General features: G+C 37.0%; 1 protein-coding gene across 2 annotated transcripts in view; it reads left to right on the forward strand.

Moving 5' to 3' along the window:
* RBPJ (recombination signal binding protein for immunoglobulin kappa J region) overlaps positions 1 to 26,623 on the forward strand; it is a 138,508-nt gene that overhangs the window by 99,902 nt on the left and 11,983 nt on the right. For both annotated transcript variants that reach the window (XM_074541829.1, XM_014265629.3), the window contains exons 2-5: positions 15,163 to 15,201; positions 18,523 to 18,618; positions 24,139 to 24,304; positions 25,440 to 25,614. In XM_074541829.1, coding sequence (XP_074397930.1) covers positions 15,163 to 15,201; positions 18,523 to 18,618; positions 24,139 to 24,304; positions 25,440 to 25,614 — 476 coding nt within the window. The remainder of the gene's footprint in view (positions 1 to 15,162; positions 15,202 to 18,522; positions 18,619 to 24,138; positions 24,305 to 25,439; positions 25,615 to 26,623) is intronic.

The raw sequence follows: 26,623 nt of genomic DNA on the forward strand, positions 1-26,623 counted from the left end.
GGCACAATAGGAGCATGTGTGACTATGTAAGAGACCTGTAATACTGTAATACCAGAAAAAAGGATGATAAGGTGTTAGCTTGCTGACATTCCAGCCACGTAATCTAATCTTTTCATATGGTTATTGTAAACGTACTGTGATAAGGAGGAGTAAAAGTTTATTATTGCAATGTCTGTTTAATTACCTTGTACAGGGATCATTGACGCAGTTACCATAACAGTTGTTAAAAGTATTATCATGTTTGATGGTAGGCATTGTGGAGATTATCTTTCTCTTGGCAATTTGTTTCCAAATATTTTAGTTTTACAGTTAGAACTAGCAATAAGTAGAAGGAGCTTCTAGCTTATAAAATTTAAACAGAAATATAGTTTTTGTTGTACTCACCTATTTTTGCCTCTCTCCTTCAAGCATTTTTTAAATGGCAGGATGAATTTCTGTCTTTCCTGTATTGGAATGCTCTATTAATTATTGCTGGGACTGTAGCTGTAGTATAATTTACTATCTTAGAAACTTGGAATTTAACTGTAAATTAATTCAACAACAGTGACAAAAAGTCCAAAGCTTTTGAATCTTTTAAAACAACTGTTCTTCTTAAAACACAAGTTTGTAAACTGTGATGGAATATTACCTAATTTTGCTGTCTGTGCAAGTTATGTCACTTTAAAGGTTTAAGAATAACTTGCTTATATTAAATGCTTCCCAGTTAGAGACCTTCAGCACAATCACAGGGAAAAGGCCCAACAGTGGAGAAGGCCTCCAACTGATTTAGTTGTCTTAGAAAGTTAGAAAAGAGCCTTCTAATTCTCATTCTTCTCTGAGATGTGTTTATTGCTGCTGTTTTTATATTCATGGGATGATGTATTCATAAGCTTAATTACGAAACAATACACTTGAGATTGATTAATTCTAGGATACTGACAGCTCATTTTACAGCTGCACCCAGTTAATGTTAGAGTAACCATGTAATTCCTGGGTGATGCAAGAAAACATCTGATGTCTAGGAAACCCTATCATTTTGTAACACAGGTTGGTGCCAAACACAGCTTTGTTAAAAGGTTTATGTATGCACAGGTTTTGTGTCATTTTAATCTACTGAGGAGATAAATTTTATTTACCAGTTTGGAAATTACTGTTGGCATGGCAGCCTGCTTAGGTGCTGATAATCTATTCTCTGCTTGCATACTGATACAATTTTTGAATTGTTTTACAAGTCTAGAATCAATGGGCGAGACATAGTTCAGAGAAATAAGCTTATAGAACTCTAGCAGTGTACTTTTATTGACTATAAGGAGCTGCTTCCATATTGCATTTTGAAGGCTCACAGTATAGAAGTTGGAGGAAGAAAGGGAATGAAAGGAGAGGGTACATACTGTAATGACACTGTGTTTAAAAAAAGAAATTACATTGCATAAAAAAGTTGACTGAAAATGACTGAGTTGCCAGAGGAGGGAGATGATAGGGAATTGTCCCCATTTCTTAGAGGTGTGTTTTAGAAGTGTGAGAATACAGTAAAGATACTTAAAAATGGCTCTTGAAACTTGCTTTGGAGGGCTAGGCACTGCTGTCAGAGCTTACAGGTCCTAAAACAAGACCAGTTGGGGGAATATATGAACTGGTTTTTGTTGGCCTTTTGCTATTATTGTTATTATTATTAACATTATTTACAGTATTTACAATAATATTAAATGGATCTAAATTGGAGGTGGGGTGTACCAGCTTTCTAACAGTGCCCTGCTACCGAAGAAGGTGCTCACATTCTCCTGTGTGCCTGGTGGTGCTGGCATTCACTGGCATTGTGACTGAATCAGTGAAGCCTTTCCCCTTTCCATCTCTGGCCTCCCCAAAAATATAGGTTATTTTCTGGATTACTGATTTGAATTATCTTTGGAAAGGTCTGACAAGTGCTGGAATTTGGTGTTTGAGGGTAGGTCAGTGCAGCTGGGGGAAGCTGGCAGGCAAGACCTGTTTGGCAGTGACAAATCAGCTCAGCTGCCTCTGAAGGCACAGTCCAGCTGCGAACTGGAGCAGCTGGGATACAGGCACGTTTGCTGGCCCTGACCTAGCAGGGAGGTGGGAAAGGCATTTGAGACAGTGGTGACTTAAACTGTCAGCAAGACTTGTCAGAGTTGCTCTGCTTAAACCTCAGAGATGCCAGTTTGCTTAGCTGTCATTTTGCTTTAAGTTCTGACTGTGCTTGGGCTGAGAGTCTTACACATATCCTAAGCTAAACTTTGACTAAGAATGTTAGTCTCTTGGTGAGATCTTTTTTTGCTGAAGTCTTGCATTTTGCAAGTCATTTTCCATAATGGATTCCTCTGTGTGTTTTCTTGTGTTATAGTTCTTTCCCGTGAGAGTTACAGGCTTGCTTAGCTGCTCCTGTAATCATTTTTGGCTTCTGTTGAAGTTGAGTTTGCTGAGGTGACCAAACAGCTTTCTGCAACCAACATGACTGGTTTCCCTGTCTCCTGCTTCTCTCCTGCTTGCCCATGTGTTGGTGGTGTTTAGTGTGTTAGTGTAGCCAGACTGATGGACTGAGTTAGCTCCTTTAGAAGGTCTGAGCGCTGCAGGTGGTGCAGGGCAAGTGAGTTGAGGAGCTTGGAGCAGGGACAGTAAGCCCCTTAGAGACAGATTAGGCCATTCTCCTTGGTTTTCTACTCATAGTTGCTGTAGCGATAAAGCTCCTTTGTTTATGATGGTATAGGGTAAGGAAAAGGACATGGAGGAGTGATTATCCTATTACTCTATTAGAGTGGTGGTTAGAGACTTTGAAGCTGACCAATGACTGCACCAATCAAGAACCTGTTATCTCCTAAAGAGGTGTTCCAGGGAATTCCTATTTGCCTTCATGGTTAGTGAGGTTAGTTTGGCTTTTTGAGAATCTTCTGCCTTTGCAAATTTAATATGGTTCCTTACCACTTCCTTATAAAATCATTCACAACTTCTCCTGTTACATATTTTTGGTGTTACAGTGAATGGTGGTAGTTCAGAGAAAACAATGAACCTTAACATTTTCCTTCTTTTTATTTACTTTCTTTAAAGTTATCTTCTGCACAGAATATCTGCTTATCTTTTAGTAAAGGATGGAAATTATATTTACAGAGGAGAAACTGTTCTTTGAACACTGCAGACATTCAGTCACTGAAATGAAGGTTGAACAAATCCTTAGGTACTATACTATAGTGCTGGGTTCCTATATTGGCAGTAAAGTGGTTGAAAAATTCTCCTCTTATTTCTGATTTGTGGCTTTTTTTTTCAGATAATCAGGCAACAGAGATAATAATCAGTACACTTAGTAGTTTTTCCCTCATGCTTCTAAAAAACTTTCTTCAGACTAAATCTTATTTGCAGTTATGGGCCAGTAGTAACTCTAAAAAGCACTGATTTGGTACTCAAGAGCTCTGTTCTTGCCATATTTAGCAATGTAATTTTTTAATAGATAACTGCTTGTTTTTAAGGACTTGCTGATACTTAAATGATGGTCTGGTAAGGGATATAAATTAACTTTCTTCAGAAATAAGAGTCAAGATTGCTTGTGAGGTGTGCATTCAAAGGTGATGTGCAAAGTGAGATCCCAAGGAAAATTTGCTGTGTCTGATGGACAGGAAGAGTTCTAGTAATCATAAGCTGGGCAAAGTCATTGTCATTGAAAGCTGTGACTGTGGGATGTTTTGTGTAGAATCATGCTCCAGGCTGATTTTATGCATTACTTTATTAGTCTGTTTTGTGAACTGAATGTGCAGGTGTTTTCCCTTTTCCAAGTATCCACTCTCTTTTGGTTTGAATGGATGAAGATGAAACTAATGAGCACATGTGCTATGCAGTTACAGTAGCTGAGCCAGATTATACTGTGTTTTAGGGACTGGGATTCTGTTGGCATGCTCATTTTTCAAGCTAATAACTCGGTCAGTTGCTAAGGTATGTGTGTCCAAGTCTACAGTTTCCACTAAATATTTGAGCCAATGTTATTAGGCAATAAATAAAAAAGAAATAATAGTATGTGAATATAAAGGAATCATAATAAATTGACTAATGTTTTACTATGTTTCTTACATTCTACACCACTCCAACATTTGAGTGGCTTTATCCTTTAAGTTAATAGTATCTAAGTCCTTTAGTATACCTGAGACCTTTGGATTGCTAGCTCCTTGCTGTAGGTACGTACAGCTCAAAGCAAAATCAGGGAAATCACATCTCCAGGGGTATGGTTTGGCACTTCCTCATTAAACAAGCTATCATTACTGACTTCCTTACCTCACTTAGTGTGGCAAAGTTGTGTAAATGCTGTCTTGATTAAAATTATGTCCTGTTTGGACAAGACCTTTGACTTTTAGAGTCATATACAAGTGTAATGATTACTGCATAGAGCTTTTTTCCATATCTAGGTAGACTACTATAAAGAAGTGAATTTGTTTACTTTCTCTAAGTTGTTAAAAAGTGAGCCTGCTTACTGATACAGTGCAAACTTTTATTTAAATTGCAGCTGTGGTTCTGTGATTTTATGGGGATTGGAAAAGAGAGGACAATAATGAGAGCAGTGTGGGAGGATGAAAGCAGGTCAGAAAAGGGAGAGGGAGTTTCTAATTGAACCAGTGACTTGCAGTGAGAGGGCGTGACTAAGTGAAGCAGAGATTTTGCTGTTGTATTTTTGTCAGTATTATTTGATACAGTGCCAAAAGTGTGTACAGTGCTGTAGAGTAGAAGACCTGTTTCAAACACATAACATGCTCCCTGTCTTGGGGGACTTAAATTCTTTAGGTATAGTCAGGGGCAGGACAGAATCATGCAGTACAAAGATGTGATAGTGCTTGGTTGGTCGCATTCACCCTGGAGCAGGTGGGTCTTTTTTTTGTTGTTGTTGAAGAGGGGGAATGTTTTGTGTATTGATAAAAAAAACCTTCTGTTTTTGTGATTTCAGGGGCTGCTGTGCCCCCTCCTTCCAAAGAGTCACGGTGCAGTTGGACCACCCATCATTGACTCTTTACAGAGGAGAAAGGGACTTCAGGAGTAGTAGAAATCATTGTTCTTGTCTGTTAGACATTCTTCATTGGTGTGGTTTTAATTAATTTTATCTCCTTTTGTAGGATGGATAAGAAAGAGGGTAACTTGTGTCAATAGTGTTTCAAAGCATGTTGGCTGAGATTGGTTCCTTGTATGTGAATATGAAAACTGTATTTATTTTTAAAAATGGGTTAACTTTTAATTCAACTCTAACCTTCAGGACAAAGTCTTTATAGCAATATTTATTACAGTAGACACCCTAATAAGAATCAGGGCCAAAGTGCTGCTGGCAGGCAAAAGTGAGAGTGAGTTGCTGACTGTGTGTGACTCTGTTAGAGTGTGTGTTCATCCTGAAGGACGAACCAGCCTGGGATGGGTGAGCTGGAAGCTGTCTGTCAGTCTGTTGGCTTCATCAGCCTTGGGAAGATCACACTTATGGACATAGTTGTGTCTAGAGGGAGCAGAAGGGGGAGGGAGATAGGTGGCATTGCTTCAGCAGTTTCTGTACCTCAGCTGTGTGATATTTTAGAATAAGACAATGGAGTATTTAGGGTATGAGTAGTCTAAGGATTTAAATGATGCTGTGCAGAAATACGGGGTGTGCTGGGGCACATCAGACTGTATGGCATTAAGCTACAGCAACCTACAAAAATCAGTGGAGGGCAAAACCCCAAAAAGCTTGTGGGACATGGAGGGGGAGTTGCCTGAGAAGTGTTGTGAAGAATGAAGGTTGTGTAGAACTGTGGAGTATAGAGTGGGTAAGAATTACTTCCTCATCATCTGTCCTTTCTTTTGACAATGTTAGCTAGTTTATTTTAGTTCTTTAGTTTGTTTCCAGTGTGGAGGTTGTTTAGTGCTGGATGTTACTGATAATACAACTGCTTGTTTCCCATAATCAGACTTGTGTATATTGAACCCATTTTGTTTTGGAGAAGATAAAATTTTCCTTCTGATGGCTTTTTTTTAGCCACTGGTATGGTTCATTTATTTAATATCTTCATCCATGGAGAAGATCAGTGTGAAATCTTCAGTTTGAGCATAGGTAATTGCTTGTGTTTGCTTCCATGTTAACTGAATTCTTACATAAAATTATATGTGTTTTGCATTAATCTCTCAGAAATTGTGTCCTTGAGTTGTTTTGGCCTTTTAAACCTGTGTAAAACCTGTAGATCATCACTTTTTTGAGCTCTGCATTTTTATCATTGATATATCATAACAGTGTGCTATTTTCAGATTCATTTAAAAATAAAGGATATCATTGTGGAATAAGATGCACTTACAGAAATCAAATCCAGCAGTTATCTCTTAGAGGAAACATGTTAAAGTGCTATGGATCCAACCACTGTGAGAAATGTGGTAGTCTTTATATGCCAGCTCATGCTGGATCATAAATGGCCATTTTTTCCAGTACATAGGAATTCCTCTTTGGGTCTGTGAAAGCACCAGATGGGAAAATGTTTTCTAGTTACACATGATCATTTCCCTCTTGAGTTGTGTTCTAAAATGTTTCTAACAGACTATGGCTGTGTAGGTGAGTGCACAGAAATATTTTCAGCATTTACATTTTGTCTTCACCAAAATCTGTGCACAGAAAAGTATACCTATATTGACAGAATATCCTGTGTTTTAAAATGTACACCTGCTTTTGCAGTTGATGTAACATGTTATCCTAAATGTAGAAATCTGCAAAACCAAAACAAATCTGATGTGGAGTGGCTGAGTCTTCCCGTATAAGTTGTACTATGCTGTTCAGTCCAAAGGTAGTGTTTTGTAGCAAATGCCAGATTAAGGGATCACAGTGTGCCCTGTGCATGGGCACTGTGGCATATGTTAGCTTTGATAAATTCATGCATTTTAAAAGTCCATAAATATGAACTTCCCTCAGTGCTTCTTCAGTTATTCACTGATTTGTCCCTGGTAAGCATATTGAAGCTGGAAATAGGCAGAGGATAGACAATTAAAAGAAAGAGAAAATAAAGTCCCAGCATGCTACTTAAATCCATCTTTCAGCTTTTCTCAGATGATGTCGGTGTTAGTGGCTGAAAAGGAATACTTTTATGTTGATCCTCAAACTTTGAATGGAAACCTGAGTACTTCACTTTCCTGGATCTTAGATAACCTCAGTAGGCCAAGAAAACCCTTGAGATCCCATACTGGTGAGCTTGTAGTGTAGCGAGTTTGTGGTAACAGATTGCAAAGTAACTTGAAATTAATTCTTTGAAAAGTATTTTCATTTCTCATGGTAGAAAGTAATAGAGTCTGTTACAACGAGGGTCTGGATATCTGGTGCTAAGAGCTGAACAAACACTTGACAAACTTTCTTGCTTTCCAGATAGATAGCAGTTATTTTAAAGCTGAGGGGGAATGATAAAAAATACCTGTAAATTACTTCTCTTATTTTAATTTCTTTCCTTAAAAGGTCTTTGTCTGACTTTTAAGTCACAAACTCTTGTTGTTTGTTCACAAGTTACATTGTAAGAGGTCTAGGAAAAGGTTGCTGACATTGACACTGTTTTTAGAACTGGAGTTAAATGAAGCACAGGAATTTCTTTTGCTGCACTCCTGGCTGAAATGCACTTGAGAGTAGTTGAAATGGCAGCATTTTTTCTTCCCCAATCCTCTCACACATAATGGTTTGTGGGATACCAGCTGTTTGATAGGTATTAAAGTGTTGGGACTTAACTTGAGCCTCTCACCAGACTTCTTTGTCACTTCATATCATTGGAGAGCAGAGGGTGGATTTTCTTACTTTCTTTCTTTCTGAATTCATAGTGTAGTCTGAGACATTGCCAAAGACTATATAAAAATCTGGAGTTCTTTTATTAGACTCCTCCTGTTTCAAGCATTGTTTCCCTTGGATCTCCTCTAAGGAAGTAAAACCTTTCCTTGATCACTCTATTCTGTATTTAATTTCTATGTTTAATACTCTGGGTCTTTTACTGTCTTAAATTAGTGATTGCCATATCTTACTTATCACAATGTTGAGACAATTGTGCTCTGGGAGATGGAACTGAAACCACTGAACTGAAAAGTGTGAGGTAAGTTCCATCCATGCCAGTTTCTTTGTGACATTTGTCTGGGGATTTTTTCCAAAGTCCATACTGAGGTATTATAGTCATCTCTTGCAGCCTATTAAAGAGTTCTTCTAACATGTTCTACACCAAATACTGTGTCATGTACTGTGATATAATAGGACTGAGAAAGAAAAAATTGAGTTTAGTGTACAGGAATTATGTTAGGCCTTTGCTACATCAGTCAACAGCACCAGCAAGTGAGTGGGTCCAGCCAGAAATGATCATGCAGTCAGTTATTTGGGGGTGAAACTTTTCCAATGAACGGGCACTCTGTGCCTTTTTAAAATCTGGCATTTGTTTTCCATGCAGAAAATGTGCAATTTTATTTTCTCATTGTACTGGCTCTGGCTGGGACAGAGTTAATTTTCTTCCTCACAGCTGTTACAGTGCCATGTTCTTGGTGACCAGAACAGTGTTGATAACACCCTGATATTTCAGCTCTTTCTGAACAGTGTTGGCACAGCATCAAGGCCTTCTCTCTTTTTCCCTCTGCCTGCTGTGTGATCCCCCACAGTGACTGAGGGGGGTACAAGGCACTGGGAGGCATACAGCCAGGCAGGTGGCCCAGAGAAGCTGAAGAGATATTCTGTGCCATATAATGTCATGCCCAGCAATAAATTGGAGGGCTGGGGGATTTAGAGAGGTTACCCAGCTTTTGCTTAGGAAGTGACTTGGTATCAATAATGGGTGGTGGTGAGTGGCCTGTTTCACTTTGTTTTTCTCTACTTCCACTTCTGCTTTTTATGTTAAACAATTATATGATGTCAATACCTACGTTTTCTTGCTCTTTATTCATGTTTTTCTCTTCACCCATCTGATGGTGAGGGGGAAATACACACCTGGATTGTTTAGTGACCTATGAGCAACAAAGCACCTCATGATCTCTTCATACTTGTGTAAGGCAGAAAGGAGATAGAGATCTCAACACATGGATATTTGTTTTGAAAGGAACCTCTAAAGGTCATGGAGTCCAAATACCCTGCAACAAGTAGGGATGTCTTCAGTCAGATCAGGTTGCTCAGATCCCTGTCCAGTGAATGTTTCCAAGGATGGGGCATCTAGCAGATTTCTGGGCAGCTTTCTGGTTTTGGATACAATGCTTTTGGATTCTTCAGGGTAAGGAAAGTATTTACTTTTATTTTCAGTGTTGAAATTTTTAAGACACCAGGGAAACTTCTGTCACAAAAAAAAAAAAAAATTGACACAGAAAACACTAACAGTAGTATATTTTTACTATACTTTGTATATTCAGTTAAATTCAAATGTTTTGCCTTGCCACAGATTTTTCACCACATTTCCCATAGTGGTCTCAGGTCCATCTTTTTCATTTAGCAAGTCTTAGTTTGCAGCTCTTGTCTTCCCATTCCTAGTCCACACTGTTTCTGCTGCTCCCCCATGTTGGCCTCTCCAACACACTTGCTTTCTGCTCAGCTGTTGTTTCTGCTGTAGTTGAATTTGACAACTCCTTTTTGCATTTTGCTTCTCTGGAGACCGTTTTTTAGAAAGATCCATGCTATTCTGACTAAATGCCAAAAATTGTGTCAATCCATAGGCCAAGTGAAGATACAATACCTAATTGCTGAAGCTTGTCTCTATTTGTATGTTGTGGAAATATTTTCTTAAGGCTTCTGTGCTCAGCACATGAAGGTGAATGGTCTTTCTCAGGGACTGTTAAAATGATGTTCTTGGCTGAAGACCAGTACCGGAAAAATTTGCAGTTCATATTCCAGGCAGGAGGATGCTAGAGCTGTTCAGTGACCATAGATCATCAGTCAGAGTTGAAGATAGGATAGCATGTGATTTTTGTAGAGATTTTTTTCATAATTCTTTTTCTTGCGAATGGCAGAACTGTTTTGGTAATTTTCATTTATTTATTTTTCCATCCAAAGTTCACTTGACACATAGCACCATTGAATTAAAAAGAAAAAAAAGAGCCAGATCATTTATGTCCAGAAAATAAGACTATATAACAAAAGAATTTTGGCAAGTTTAGTAAAGGCATACAACTACTGATAGATGCTGAAAACAGTGAAAATTCATATTCCTGCAGCTGTAGAAAATTGTAGTGCATATTGTATCTGAGCTAGGAATTCCAAATAGAATTTCACATTCTGTATTGCCTGAAGACATTTGAAACTTATCCTGTATATTGTACCATGTGTTTACCTAACCTGAGAATTTTAAAAGTTTGAATAAAGCTATCCACTGTACTGACAAGATTAGTGTTACTTTACTTCTTAACTTCCATACTTAGTTGAAGGGCAGTAAAATATAAAAGGAGAAAGACTATGTTTCCTTACATTTCTCTGAATGGGGAAAAGCATTTTAAATGGCAAACTGGGACTTTCTTAATGAAAAGAATTATTTGGGGACATGATATTGAAGAGTTATGCCTACAGTGCGAAGTATGGAAGTGATAAAATTTATGCAAAGCCTCAGAAAACAAAATACAGGAAATAGCAGAATACTAACTGGTGGTTGGAAAAAAAAACAGGACTGGGAAAAGAATTATTAGGGCAAGTATAACTTGCTCCAGTAGCAAGTGGTTATGGTGTGACTAATGCTCTCACTCATGTTTCCAGTACAGTGTGTTAGGATATACTAATAAATACAGCTTGACCTGATGTGAATGAAACAGCAACTTGACTGTATGTCTGTGTGTCTAGAATCCAATACAGAACACCTGAAAGAGCACTTAGTCTTGATAGTAAAATTTTAAAACCCCAGCAAATTAAAGGAACTTGGTGAGCATTCAAATATAATGATACATAGCCTGTAATTAGGACTTCAAATTACATATATTTTTCTTGTCTAATAACCTCTGCAAGAATATAATTATGATACATTTTTAGTTTCCTCTCCTGTACCTTTTTGTTATTCATCAATCTGCATATTTTCAAGATGAAAAAAAGAGAAATAGAAATACTGAATAATGAATAAAAATACTGAATACTGAATATAATTATGATACATTTTTAGTTTCCTCTCCTGTACCTTTTTGTTATTCATCAATCTGCATATTTTCAAGATGAAAAAAAGAGAAATAGAAATACTGAATAGATAAAGAAATTCCAGAACAGTGAAATCCAGTGAAAATGTACACCAGAAAAGTGTTGCAGTCTCTGTCATGTCTGACAGGTAACCTTGGAATGACTGAACTGGCTCATTTTTCGGCATGCCAGTCAAATATGAAAGTTTGAAACATCAACAATCATAGCTTGTGCAATGGATGTCATTTGGTATAAAACCACAGATAGAATGTGTTTCAGCTGTCTTAACATCAGAAAACTTAAAAAGATTCTTTGTCTTCTGTGTAGAAGTTGCTGATGGTTTCTGTCCTTCAGGTTATATTGTCACTACACATCTCTATTTCAGTTTGCAAACATATGGAAAAAGTAAACCAGATGAACCATTAAACAAAATACTTGTGATACTTTTTAAAAAAAGAATTGTGTCTTGTTTGTATATTTGAGTTTTGTAGTGTGACTGCAAATCTGACATCCTGAATGCATTTGCTGCTTTGGAATCTATCTGGTTCATAGGAGTGTATATACCTGATCCATGCCTGCTAGTCATCAGTAATGGATGAGTAAGGAGAGCATGTAAAAGACAGGGTAAATGTAGACTGGTTTGGGTTTTTTTAAACTTACACTATTTTCTTTGCTGCTGGTAGAACATACTTAAGCTTTTCCTGAGGACAAGGTTGTAAAAAACAGGTCATTATACTGAATAAAATTTAATTGAATTCTGTATCAGACTTCTGTTTAGTCTTTTGAGCTTACTTCTGCTTTCAGCCTTCACAATATTCTCTAGCACTATGTTTTACAACTTAGTTTTTTGTTTGTAGAGCAAGGAAAAAAATTTTAATTAAATTTTTGGTGTTGGATATATTTCCCAATTCCTGTATTTGTGAGACAGCAGAGAATAAGTATATCCTTTCCACATTTTGCGTATCTTTTATCAGTCTCCTAGACCTTTTATCAGATCTTTGCATCTGTTTGTCACTTTTCTCTCATATACTCTCACTGAAGGCTGGAATTTTAGCGAGTTGGATACAAAAACTATTGATTATTCTTACTGACTTTCATGCTATCATCATTCTGAGATAACTTTTTTCCACTGCTGCAAGTTTTCAGAGTTGTGAGGGTGTGGCAGAGTAATGCCACATGATGATGTTTCCGTTTCCTATTTCATTCTTAATCATTTTTGAATTCTAACTTCTTTAACCATTGCTGTTGAGCTAGGGAGGTGAATATTTATGGGATGTTTGAAATTATTTTGTACTGATGCAGGAAAAGGCCGTTCTTTGACACTGTGGCTATGGTACATAGCCATCAGTCATCTGTCAAGACAGCATTATTGAGGAGAAGTCACTGAATTTAATTTAGAAAGAGTTAACATGAGACTTAAAGTAAATACCAAGATGCAATTTCCTCCAATTCTACCTCTCTATAGTGTATATTGAAAGGATAATAAAAGGTTTACCCGTTTACTTCATCTCTTTGAAAGGCTCATATTGCTAAGGGTAGCACTTATATGTGTTCACAAGTGTTACAGTGACATAAATAACTTCATTTTGTGTGGAGGAGGCTGGGGAAAGCTGGTGTATGAGTTAGGGAGGTACTGCACTGAGCATCAGATCAGTTTGCCCTGTGTATCTCCAGAGTGACTGATTCTGTTTTTGAAGAGTGGGGATTTTGGTACTTTTCTCCTGTGTGGTATGTTCAGGATTTGACTTAGGGAAAAGATGGAATTTATATCTTTCAGTAATTGCAACTGTGTTGTGTAGCTCTCTTGTTAATAAGACTCTTTTAGTAATTAAGTGTATGTGCCAGGGGAATGTATGTGCTGCACTCCAGATCTGCAAGGGTGTGTGACACCTTAGGGCAGTGTGAGGTTTTGTCTGTAAGGGGTTTTTGTGTTGATGCAGTTTCTGGTGTGCTAAGGTCCTCATCTTGGATTGGATCTATTAGCCACAGGACAAGTGGTAAGTGTGGTGTGCATAATGCCTTCTTTGCTCCAAGATAAGCACCTCTTCATTTGTTTTTGTGGTGAATTGAAATGTGCAGAGGGATTGAAGCAAAGACAGTAGTTCTGCTCAAAAGCAGGGAGCTAATCTATAGGGATGTTGTTTGTAGAATATTGCTTTAAGGCAATCTGTTCTCTGCTCAGAGTGACAGACCCTCTGCCAAATGGGATGGTCCTGAGTCTTCAGGGGAGAAGAGCAGCTACACAGACAGTATGGGGAGTTGGGATGGACACCTGCTCACACTGTTATCCAGGGAAAATCAGAGGCACAGGGGGTGCTCAGGAGGCAGATCCTGAAAACGTAGGTGTTAGAAGCAGAAAGGCTTTGGATGAAACTTTCCCTCTGCCAAACTGCAAAGCTGTTTGGGTTTTCTAGTTACCTTTTCTGCGTTACAGATATGTCTATGCCGTGATGCATACCACAGAGAAAAATATAAATTAAATTTGTCTCCAGTAGACCTCAAAATTTAAAATGTATAAAAACAAATCTCACAGCAAGAATTCTGGTTTCATTGTTTCATTTAAAATTAAAAGCAAGCCAGAGAAGTGAACTGTATACTAACAACAACAAAGTAAAACATGAAGGGAATTTATATTTGGTTGGAAAAATAAATTTTTATTTCATTGTTTAAGCTGGAAAGAAAATCTGGCTTCATGTCATTTATTCAGTTCCTCTGTGTAGACTGCCAGTATTTTAGAAGACATATTTCTCAAGTCTTGAAAAATAACTTTAAAATTGGCTGAATATTGTCACTGCCCTGTCAGGAGAGTGCTATTTAGCTCAGCTATATCAATGATAATAGTTACATATTTGTACATTTCTGGGGTTACAGAAATTAAATTGGAATGTATGAAATCATTCCACCATCAGTAGCTGTAGAGTCCAGGACAGATCCATTGCATGAACAGGGCAATTTTTTGTCACATCACTTAATGATCAAATTCTTGTCCTAGGGAGCCTCCAACGCTCTTGTAGGACAATAGTAGGAAAGGGTTCTTTTCCCTATCCAGGAAACATAAAGGGAAAAGCTATGCCCACCTATAGAATGAACTTGGCATGTCATAGAGATATTTATGAACACTGGCAGTAAAAGCAGAGACAAAAGTCTTTTATGTCTCTGTTTATTTTTAGGCAAAAAGGTGTTAAACTAAGCCTGTCTTTTTGCTGGTTTGGTTTTGCATTGTGGGTTTCTTGGGGGTTTTTTCCCCCCGTCTTTGTTTTCATTTTAGCTTGTGGTTGCACTTCCTCACCAGGATTAGCAGATGTACATTGCTGGGTGCAGCCTTCCTTTTTTCTGATCTTTTACCTGACCATTTAGTTCTAATCTGAGGGTGGTTTTGGTAAAGAAAATATATCTGCCATGTGTTAATTTGGTGTCCTATGTAAATAAAGACTTTCGTGGAAAGTTTTAGCCTAGTGTAAAGAGTGTTCTTCCTCTCGAGGATGGTGTTGAAGCACTGAAAGAAGTACAGCTGTCTCAAAACACTTTATGGTGAAAAAACCTTGAGTGTATTGCAGGCTATTTATGGATCAAGCTTGGCTGCATTCCATAGGAGAGATTTTTCCTGTAATTCTGTACTGGCATGTATGAAAATGTTGTCATCCTTTTTGTAAGAAGTCAAGAAGGAAAAACAGATTTTTGAGAAATTGTCCTGCTGGAAATCATTCACTTATTTGTCAACACAGATATGTCTGTTAATTTCTATATGTTTGCAGTAACTGCTTGTTGATGGCACTGCTGGTCAATTCTATGGCAAAGATCTTCTGCTTCTTTACATTCTTGTGATGTCTGAACTTTCCAGAAGTGATTCTGAGAGCAAATGTGACCTCAACAAAGAAAGTTACTCAGTGTTCAAATTTTAAAAAGCCTCTGCTGTTGTGGAAAAAGCTGCTGCAAGGAGGTGGTTAATACTTCAATAGTGATCTTATCTAGGAAATTGCAAAGAAAAGACATCAAATTCTAATACAATTTCAAGAATTCTGAAATTGGGATAGTATCTTACTGTAAGATTATGTCTAAGCCGTTTTGTTTTAAATTGGCAACTACTTCTTTTTTTTCAGGAAATTTGGAGAGCGACCTCAACCGAAACGGCTCACAAGGTAAGCATTCAAGAAACTCAGTATTTAACAATTTTCTGAAGTTACCCCTTGCATTCTCAGAAAAATTAGGTTAAAAATGTGTGGGTTGCTGACACTAGAATTTTAAATATCAAAGCTTTTCAGTTGTACATGCAATCAGCAGCCAGAAGTACAACTTTTAACACACTGGCTTATTTTTAATGTGAAACTCAAAAGGCATTTTGAGAAATGGTGTTGACTTCATGTATCAGTTATTGTAGGTTATACTGTAGGTTGTGGATCTGCTTGTTTTTAAATCCTCAGGAATGAGCTGATTTGTTTCTTGAGTCAAAGTGAGATCATGCAACACTTTTTGCTGCCAGAATTGTACACGGTGTTGTCAATGAGTGATCTGAACCAATTTTTGATGAACCCTGAGTAATCAGAGAGTATCAAACAGAACTATCAAGTCAGTCCATTCCGGAAAGTATTTAGGGTGACTGGAGTGCAGTGCTTGATTTGCTCCTGGCCTGCCTGGGATGCATTTGCGCCACAAACTGTTAAGGAGTCACCTTCTTTTTTCGAACTGCTTTAACACAGTCTATGCAAATATTTATTATTCTGTGCCACCAACTGGGCCAATTATAATTAGCTTCTGGCTTATAAAATCCACTATTTGCTTGAAAGCAAAAAAAGGATGTGCCATTTGTTGTTACAGTTTTGTGTGGTGATAGAGGAAGCCTCTTGTCACCCTGACAGCCTGTGTTTTGAATGAAATGATACCTTATGTTAGCACATGATGGGAGGGAATATTTACTTTTTGTGTTGCGAATATCTGTCTCACTGCATTTCTGGATACATTTTAGGTTAGCTTGTCATCATTAAACTTCATTTCAGTGCAGAATTGACCCATACTGACTTACAAGCGTTTGAACAAACGTGGCAGTTTCTTGTTGGCCTAGGAGTCTTCAGGGGTATTTGAAGATACTATGTTTTAGTAATGAGCTGCTTTCCATCTTGGGTAGTAGCATCTGTACTATAACCCTGAAGTTAATAATAGAATTTATCTTCATTAAAATAGTGAACAAAAATAGAATGTATCTTCTTTGTTTCAAAAAGAGCAAGAAAAAAAGAAATTACTATGCAATGAGAGTTTTTAAATAAGTTTTCTATTTACTGTAGTTACTCTGAATTTCATGTGCAGGATTTTAGCTACTAGGTATGCTCATTGCTTTTTCCTGAATACAGGGTGAGTATTTAAGAAGTGCCAGCCATCCTTCAAAACTGCAGTTTGAAAACCTTTCCTGTGATGATAGAGGTTGGAAACAAACAACCTAACGTTCTTCTGCAGAATAAACTGCTGAAACAGAACAACTGTCACCCATATTTTTAAGATTGACTTGTTTATGCAATGCTGAAAATGTGTCTGTAAACCCTTAAAAGCATTTAGTTCAATTATTGGAAAATTGCTGTGGGTTTTTTGTTTAAAGGTTGTCTGGTTTGAGTAATAATCTCCAGCAGAACAACACTACTCTGTTCATACAATGCCAGTTAGTTTTACATGTAAACTGTACTAACACTACCTTCATGAAGAGTTTTAGCATTGAATAATGAAAAATGTCACATAAGATATCAGCGAGAGGAGTTGGAGGGGAATATCACTTATTCCCACAGGAGCTTGGATTGTACAAATCCACTGTATGAACAGACCAATAGAAAACACAAATTTTCTTCCTCATACAATGCTAAATAAAGATTAGATAGCATTGAGCAGTTTTCTGTGTGAGTTGCTGGGTTTGATAGTCAAGTGTAATAATAGTAATGTCAAAGTTTTTAATACAACAGAGTTCTTAATTTAGTATGATAGTACTCTTAACAGAATATTTCAAATTGTTAGATTAAAAGTTTTAAACAACTTAAATGCAGCTAATATATATCATAATGAAGTGTATAATAATAATTTCACAGTGAATTATGTTTTGGACTTTAAAATATACTCTTTAAAAATGTCTGTAAATTAGTAAGTCTGTGAGCTTTGAAACAGTCCGTCCAGCTGTATTTCATGGATAAACATCAGTTTTACCAATGTCAAATGTAAATAGATGAAGTTACTCCAAATTTAAAACAGCAGTTCAAGTCTTATTCTCTCTTCTTATATCCTGGTATTTACACAGAAAATCGGCTCACTGATCACTAGACATTAATCATGTCCTGTGCAGGCGTGACAAACACAAGAATTTGCAAAACATCATTAGCAAAGCTGAGTTGTCATTGTCCAACCCAGCCCTGGCTCAATCTACTTGCCTTTCTGGGGATTTCTTTTGGAAAAGGTCTGGTCAGTAAAATACTGCTTTCTATCTTCCATGATTTTTTCACTAGAAATGTTTGGTTTTCCAGATCTGTCCTAAGGGAATTCAATAGTTGGCGCAGTTCACAGATAAAAAGACAAAAATCCAAACAACCAAACGAAAAAACCTTCTTGTGTTGGGTTTTGTCTTTTCATATAAATTCCTGATAAATCCATAATTTATTTCTCTGGTAGATGACTTTGAAGATGAGTGCATTGGTGGGCATTCAACCCACAAAAGCTCCTTCAGGAACTGGTGTTCCTGCCAGCACTCCGGCACAGCTGATCCCTAGGGTATTGAATTTGGCATGCTGCTTAATGAACAGTTAGATTATTATACAGAAGAGTGACTGGCTGTTATTGTTCTCTTGCTTCTCTCAAGGAATTGTTGTTGGTGTGTTTGAAGTAATTACAGATTTATATAACATCTGTAATTACAGTGATGATGAACAATAAAGCATTTTTAAATTTTTTGTTTCCTGATTGTATGCAGAAAGTAGATCTTTCTTCTAGGAAACTAGGCAAAACAATATGCTGAAGAATTTAAGTTTTTCTTAGTATCTTCAAAACCAAAAGAAAACTTGTATAGAAATATTGCACTGAGTTGGTTAAAAGCTTAGACAATTTGTCCTTATCATGAGATACTAAATAGGTCATGAAGAAAATATTTAACTAATAAAATGTGTTCTAATTTCTGGCATGGTGCTTAATGAAATAGGACTTTAAACATGGTGTAATTACTGGCATTGGTATGATTTTACATCAGAAGAATTTTTTTTCCTGGAAATATAGTAATTGTAAATTATCACAGACCCCACATTGCTAGTTTTGTGTGGGATAGTCACTTCTTTTTCCTGTGTAATTGTCTTAAACAGTGAGCAAACACATCTTGACCCTGGTAACGATGGCCTTTTTGGAATTGCAGGTCCTGGAGTTTTTTCCCCAAAGTTTTCTTCATTTTTTTGTAAACAAAACCAAAAGAACTTCAAAAGCTTATATTGTGTTTTGATTTTTAGGGAAGCAATGCGAAATTACCTGAAGGAGCGAGGTGACCAAACAGTGCTAATACTCCATGCAAAAGTTGCGCAGAAATCATATGGAAATGAAAAAAGGTAACTTTTTATGCTGTACTGAGTGTCTACAGCTGACAGCTAAGGAAACTACACTGTGTATTTGGGTGCACAGTGCTTTGCAGAATTTCTCAGATTGCAGTGTAGTCTGAAGAAACATAAAATGCTTTCTCCTAAATCATTTAATTGTGTAACAGGTACTGCAAACCTATAGCATTCAATGGAGTGATGCCAGTTTCTACCTGGTTCCCTATCTATGGGCTAAGCTTTTCTTCCATTACTTAGAATTGTTCTCGTTTTAAATCTTCCATTTTAATGCTGGAGTAAATGAGGTGGTCAACAGTGAATACTTGTAGAGGAGATTTTTTCTGAATAATTTCACGTTAATATGAAATGGAAATTGGTAGCCTAAGTAAGATAAGTTTCGGAATCACATCTGCAATAAGTTTAACAAGAATGATAGGCCAATCATGACTGTATTTATGATAAACATTTCCTTGCAAAAATCAATACAGTACATGTTACAATTATAGGTACTTTTCTAAGGGACAAAATTTGCAGGAATACATGAGAATGAATGCCTTTTAGGCAAAGGTGCTTTTCCTGCAGTCTTCTCTTGCTGTCTTCACTGTGTGATTATTTTCTTGCATGACTAGTAGAAGCAAATAGGATGCTCCTGCATATGTGTGTTTATTGACCTAACAGTTGCATTTATTCATGCAGGTTATCTCTGATTCATCTGTTTAAGAACGGAAGCATGTCAAATGAGTGTAGAAAACTTTAGAGCTTTCTAAAAGGAGATCAGGAATGAAAATAGTTGCTTGATGGTTATCATATAATATGGTGCTGAAATGATTGCTCTTGTGCTGTGGGTCTGAAATGAAGGTGTGGAATCAGTCACCAAATCAATCAGGTTGGAAGGTTCCATGTGGGGACATCTGCTCCAAACTAGAGCACGTGGCACAGGATTGCATCCAGATGGTTCTTGAATGCATCCAGTGAGGGAGACTCCAGAACCTCTCTGAGCAACCTCTTCATGTGCAGTCACCTGCACAGTAAAAAAGTTCATCCTTGTGTTCAAGTGGAACTTCAGTGCTTCAGTTTCTGCCTGTTCCCTCTTGTCCTGTACATACTAAGGTTTCATTTTTTCAGTTTAAATATTTTAGTTGTTCTTAAGCTGTAACATATCATGTAGACTGTCTCTAATACTGTTCTGCTAGTTCCCAGACTGTCAGCATCAGTAATGATGTCCTCTTGTTATCAGCATAAAGGAAACTGCCAGTTATTAAATCCTTGGATCCATGTGTGCCCTAAGGTACATAGTAAAACTGAATGATGAAGTATTGTATTCCTGTTTCTTCTTTTGTTTTTCTCTTGAGTTTTTAAATTGTTTCTGCTTTATTTATTGCAAACTGTGGCATTTGTTTCTTCATATTTCTGGAGTAAGCAAAATTAGTAAAGTTTTAATGCTGCTTTATGCAGCTCAACAGCCAAGTTTTTACCATTTTTACATTCACCATTTCTGAAGTGAGTTGGTTTGCATACATCTTAGAAAGAAACTTATTTTATACCCATTTTTGTAGACAAATTTCCTGTTTTCCATGGGATTTCATTGTGGCATTGATATAATCTGGGTAATTTTTGGACCTTAAAGAATAACTTACTTTGCATTACTTTTGTAATGAGGGATTCAAGTTACAAAAAAGAATTATTTCTTTAATTTGATATCTCTTTCAAGTAAATATAAAACTTAAACCTAGACGAACTTCCACCTCTTGTTCCTGTCTTTATTTAAGTCTTACTTGTTGCGAAGTCATGGAAAATGCTTGCCATTAGCAAACTTAGGACATCATAATTAAAAGGTTAGCACAACAACTACTTTTCAGTGTTTTGATGAGGGTTACTAGGTGGTGAAATACTCTGTTAAGTGCTTACTGTAGATGGTGCAGATGTCATGTAGTTTGGCCTGTTTTAAATATGCATCACAATAACACTATTCCAGGTGCATGGATGCAGACTTCCTAGGTTCATTTGAGAGGTTTTGGTACCTCTAAGTAACAGGAATGAAGGGAGTTGACTTTTTGGAGTCGACGCTTCCTATGAGCCTTGCACTTCACAAAGTCAATGGTTTTTAGCTTAGCAAAGAAGCCAGGAGGGAAGAAGCTCAGGTTGGGCTTTAGTTGAATGTAAGACTTTGTGCCTGATATTTGCTGTTGCATGATTGTCACCTTTCAGAGGCATTCAGCTGATAGAGACTCAGGTGCTGTTTAGTCTTGAGTGTGGGTATTTGGTTTGCACTTCTTGTAGTGTTTTCCATATTTACCATTGACTGAGAGTTGTGTCTTCAAAATCTGAGCAGTGTGAACATTCAGCAGTTTAAAGGACTGAAGTGTTTTGGATTCCAAGGCATAGTTTATCTAAAGACTGTGAGACAGATAGGGATTTTGATTGTGCTGTTTGCAGTTAAACATGATCATTGCTGATTAGCATGAGAATGCTGTAGCTGCATATTGTTTTACAGCTGTTAGTGAAGGAGCTCCTGTAATTTCTCATCAAGTACTTCCTTTCTCTGAACTGAGTGTGCCTGTCCTCTGGATAAAATTTTGTTATTGAGAGCATAGCTTTTTCCAGGGCTTACCCCATGGCTCCACTGCTTTGTCCTTAGCACTGTAGTACCTAAGGATTTTTTTCATTTGTTTGTTGTCACTTTGAGTTCTTCAGTGGATGTTGTTAGTTCTTTAATCTCCTATGAAGAAAGATTGCTGAGCAGTTTCATACTCAGAACAATGTGGGTAATTGACAAACACTTAGAATTCACCAACAGATACAAAGGAGAAACTTCCCTTCCAAAGTCACTCTTGGTAAAAAATAACTAGCTAGTAGAAGCATCTAAATTCTCCTGAAGGCAAGGGCTTCTATAAGATGAACCCAGGGATGATTTGGATGATTTGAAACAGCAAACCTTTGTGACAGAAGCCTGTGGTTTCAGGAGAGCATTGAGTCCATCAGAATTAGCTAGAAATTACACGAGCGGCTCTCATTTCCCTTTAAGCCCTTGCTTCCTTGCAAGGTCAGTTGGAGTAGCTGCTCTGCTTGAAGTACCACATTTTCTCTGTATTGACTGGCTTGAATTGACTGAAGGAATACTGTTCTCTCCTTTGATGTTTACCTGATTTAATACAGTGTTTTCAAAGTTCAAACCTGGTTCACATTTCTGTATTGGACAGAATATTCATAGCTAATTTCTTCTGTACGTGAGTTCGTGCAATGGTAAATACGAAGTTAAAAAGACCCAAGACTGTAGCTGTCTCTGCCTGAAAGCTGAGAAAGAGGTAGATATATAAGAAGGAAAACCCCCTCAAATTGTGAGTGTCCAGACTCTTTCTACATGTTTGTAGTTTTAACCAAACTTAAAATTTTATCAGCTTTAAAAGTTTCTTTGTTCAGTAAGTTTTCAAAGATGTTTCTCTGCATTCTAATTTTAAGAGTGCTTTTTGTTGAGGTTTGTTTTCATCAGTGGGTTACACCTTGTTTCTTACAGGTCTTTATTGCCATCTAGTGGCTGTAGTTATTCAAAGGATTTGGTTTAGAATAAAGCTGAAATGAGAAGGGGTGTGAAAAAAAGTAGAGATTTTCTTTTCTTGTGTTCTAACCAGTAAGATAAATACAAAAGAGTACATAAAGAAAAAGGGTAAATGTGTCATGTTCTTTATGGTGTAATATTTGGAATAGAAGGGATTTGTTGGATTTTTGTTTTGGTTTTATTTTACCAAAGCATTGCTCTGTTAATAAAGGTTGACACTAATTTTTAATCCATGCATAACTTCTTCATCAAGAATAGCTTACAGATGATGACCACAATACTTTTGAAAGAAGTTCATAGATCTTTCAGCTGTATACCTATTAGTATAACACCTGTCTTTGCTGTGTTGAAAATAGAACAAATGCAAGGGAAAAATTTTGACTACAGATTTATAGTCAAGAAAGAAAGTTTGAGGAGTTTTTTGCCTGCAGACAGGTAAATTTTTATTCATTTTCGTAACCACTAAGGCTTTTTAAACCGCAGTAAGTCTTAAAATTTGGTGATTTGTTTCTCTGACAGAAAATATACATTATTTGTGTCCATTAACCAAAAATACTACAAATACTTGCATTTATTTATATGTATTCTTAATATGTGTATTTAATTTTATGGTACTGTTAACAGCACTTTGGTTAATCTATTAAGAATTCTGTCACTAAAAAACCAATTTATATCTGTTAAATACATGTGATCATACTGGAAAAAATAATGCTGAATAGCTGAGATAAATAGGAGTTTTACACTAGATTTTCATACTAAAACTAGCATTAAATGGTGTTAAATAGAAATAAGAATCATTTAGGATGGAAAAGACCTTTCAGATCATCAAGTCCAACTGGTTACCTGGCACTGACCTCTCTTGCCCAGGACTCCCACAGACACTTCAGAAACTGAATAATTGTGTCCTCTGGTCATTTTCCATGACTTGGAGCCCACAGTTCAGTTTACTCCCCTGCCCTGACATCTGCCCACCAGCACAACTGGCTGCTGCCCCAGCGTGGAGCCTGCTCCCCCTGCCTGGAATTCAGATGTCCCAAGCCCAATTTAAAAAAACAGAAGAAGAAAAAAAAAAAAGAAAGAAAAGGCCAGAAAACCCTCACCTGTAAGGTAGGAGTCATGGTTGGGTTGCAGAAGTTGCAGAAGTGCAGACTTATAACACTACTCTCCATACTGAAGTAAATAAAATAATAAGAAACTTTTTCATGTTCCCCTCCCTTACATGCCTCCTTTGCTACCTCACAACTGGTTATATTCATTCTACTTTATCTTTCACCATAGTGTAATGATGGTAAAAACACAACAGCTTGTTTGCCAACTACAACCAAACCTTTTCAGGATTTGGGCTTTAACAATTTGCAGAAACTTCAAGACCAATGCATTGTATTAAAGTGCTGAATTTAATTTTGAACATTTTGCTGTAAATAGCATCTAGACTGATTAGAGTCAGTGCTGCTGAAAACTAGGCCTTATTTTTACAAGATTATTTTTTGAAGATATAAAATTACCTATTCCATTTAAAAACTGGGAAGAGATTTATGGGATTTATGTGTGGACAGAATAAACTCTCTTCTTGCTTATGACAAAACTCTCAACATTTAGGAATTGTAGTCAGCAGTTGTCCATTAAATTAGTTGTGGAACTGTTTTGTGTGTATTAATTGCTCCATCTTGTTAAGCACGTACAAAAGACTATTGAGGCCTTTTTTCCTTTCTTTCAGAATTTCTTTGTAAGGTATTTTATAGAGATGCAGACTTTTACCTGGAATATATTGAACTGGAAAGATTCTCAGTGACAGTACATCTACTGCTGATTTTCCTTGCTTTTTTTTTCCTAATTTGCCTTTTAGAAAACCTTCAAGACAAATGAAGGGTGTGCCTGTATAAACTCAAGTGCAAAGTGTGAATGTGGAAACATTGGGTACACATCAGTTTGTTTAGCTGGAAAACTGTGTATGATTCCATAATGTTCTTTGTTTTCAGGTTCTTTTGTCCTCCTCCATGTGTGTATCTCATGGGCAGTGGGTGGAAGAAAAAAAAAGAGCAAATGGAGCGGGATGGTTGCACTGAGCAGGAGTCACAACCTTGCGCCTTTATTGGGATAGGAAACAGTGACCAAGAAATGCAGCAGCTGAACTTGGAAGGAAAGGTAGAAAAACCGTAATAAACCACTAAGATAACTGACTGCAAAGGATATTGTAGCTGCACGGTGTATATTTCAAAGAATGCCCTTTCTTATTTTTGGATCATTTTCTTTCTAGGTATTGCATAGTGGTTTGAAAAAAAATCCCTCAAAATATTTAGGGCAATTGAATAGTTGGTTTTGGTTCCTAGGGTCATAGCAAGGTACTAACATTTAATTTGTAGGTTGCTGATACAGGCTCAGTAAACTGTTAGGTTATTTGGTAGGCATCAATGGCTAACTAAAATATGGTTTGTGGCCCGAATTCTCTGTCTTGCTCCTTGGCTTGCATGAGTGGATGGATAATCTTATCAAGGAAATATTAAAACATCTGCTACTAGAAGTAGTTTTCAAGTCCTTTTGCCTAAAAATGCAATTTAAGTAGTATCTTAAAAATCTAGTAGGTTATTTTTATAGGGGTATAAATTGTTTACAAGATTTTTTAAGGTGTTTGTGATGACTTTAGCAGTTGGAATAGAGCTAGCAGCAAAAGTGTTCATTTTACCTGGTTGTTTTATTAAGCAGTATTTTATAGCTACCTGGTATTTCCAGCACAGTCTACCAGAAATGCTTCATATATTCAAAATAGGAGATGAATAAAGAATAATTTAAGTTCTTTATGAGATTTTTTTTTAACTCTGTTGTCACCTAGCGTTAACACTTAGCCAAAAGTAACTTCTTTTTGTTTCAAAACCCAATCATTTCCCATCCTTTCAAGAAAAGTTCAGCTCAACACATTTTCTGCACAGGTGGGCCCTTGTGGATGCCCAGTGCAGGGTCTGCACAGCCCTAATCAAATGTAATTTTTAGTAGTGCTCTTGACCCTTCACATGTGGCTTTGACACAGTTATGGTCTCCAGTCGTCTCTTCTAGTCCTGGTAGGGGTCTTTGGAATGATGATTGAATAATGAGGTTGGGTGCAGCACTTCACAAAGCTAACAGTCATAAAAGAAATGCATAGGGAAGAGGTGGAAAAAACAGGTCCTCATCTGTTTTAGAAACTATTGCATCAATTTTCCTATTTTATTCATGGTTAAATATGCCTAGTTTCTTGAACTGGGTTGGCTTCAAAGAATAAACCACAGTATATTTTCATCTACAGAATTATTGCACTGCCAAAACATTATACATATCAGACTCAGACAAGAGAAAGCACTTCATGTTATCAGTAAAAATGTTCTATGGCAATAGTGATGACATCGGTGTGTTCCTCAGTAAACGGATCAAAGTCATCTCCAAACCCTCTAAAAAGAAACAGTCACTGAAAAATGCAGACTGTAAGTATTTCTCTGTTTGTTCTTTACTTAGCAATTAATTTTGTTTCATACTACTTTTTTGTTATGTTTTTTAAGGTCTGACTACAAGAGAAATACATTGAAATTTTCAACTCCAGTTTTTTTGCTGTATTTTAGAACTGTACACTTCAGTGTATCTTAAAATATTCCAATATAGATAAGTTACCCTGTTTAGTTCTATGCAGTCATGGTTAATTAATTAGTAAATATAATAGGCCTACCAAAATCCCCATGTGTTCCAAGGAATGAATTCATGTAGACAAGTGTATAAAGAATGTTTTACCTCAACTTTCTAAGCTTTTGGATCCCTTTAATTGCCGTGATCTGGTGCTTAGAATGTTTTGATCAGTACCAAAGGGATTGCTTTCAGATTGTGATTAATGAGTAGCAGCATGTTATCCAGACTGCACTTTGTCACATCACAGCCACCTTCTTGCTGTCTCATACCATTTTCATGTTGTTCTTATTTTTGTTTTGCATGGTTTCTTTTAAGTAGTCATTTAAGAAATCTGTATGGTGATATTTCACCCAGATTTATTTGCTTACCATGTTTTTCAACTAACGGTATCTCTGGTGCTAATATAGAATTGGGAACGTTTTTGCTTTTCCTCCACCTTTTTTTGCCTGCGTACCACTGGAGCACCTCAAGAGATACCCTTTTTTTTGTTTGTTTTTCTCTCTCTCTTCACTAGTGCTTTAAAAGGCTCTTCCATCTGTGTTGGGCTGGAACCCATTCACCTATGGAATGTGGATCTCGGGGCCGCTAGCTTGGCACATGACTAAAGGCAATCTGTTGCTGTGCAGTTCACGCCCGGGGGCTCAGAGTATGCACTGTTGAATTTGTGTTCAGACAGATAGTTTTGATGGACAGTGAATATGAACCAAGCATTCTTCAATAGTAAATATGAACCAAGTGGAGCAACATGCCCGTTCTGATGGCAAAATTTTAGTTGCTGTTTTTTTTTTTTTAGGGGAACAAACTTTATGTTTC

The sequence above is a fragment of the Zonotrichia albicollis genome, chromosome 5 (assembly GCF_047830755.1).
Source record: "Zonotrichia albicollis isolate bZonAlb1 chromosome 5, bZonAlb1.hap1, whole genome shotgun sequence".
Taxonomy (NCBI): domain Eukaryota; kingdom Metazoa; phylum Chordata; class Aves; order Passeriformes; family Passerellidae; genus Zonotrichia; species Zonotrichia albicollis.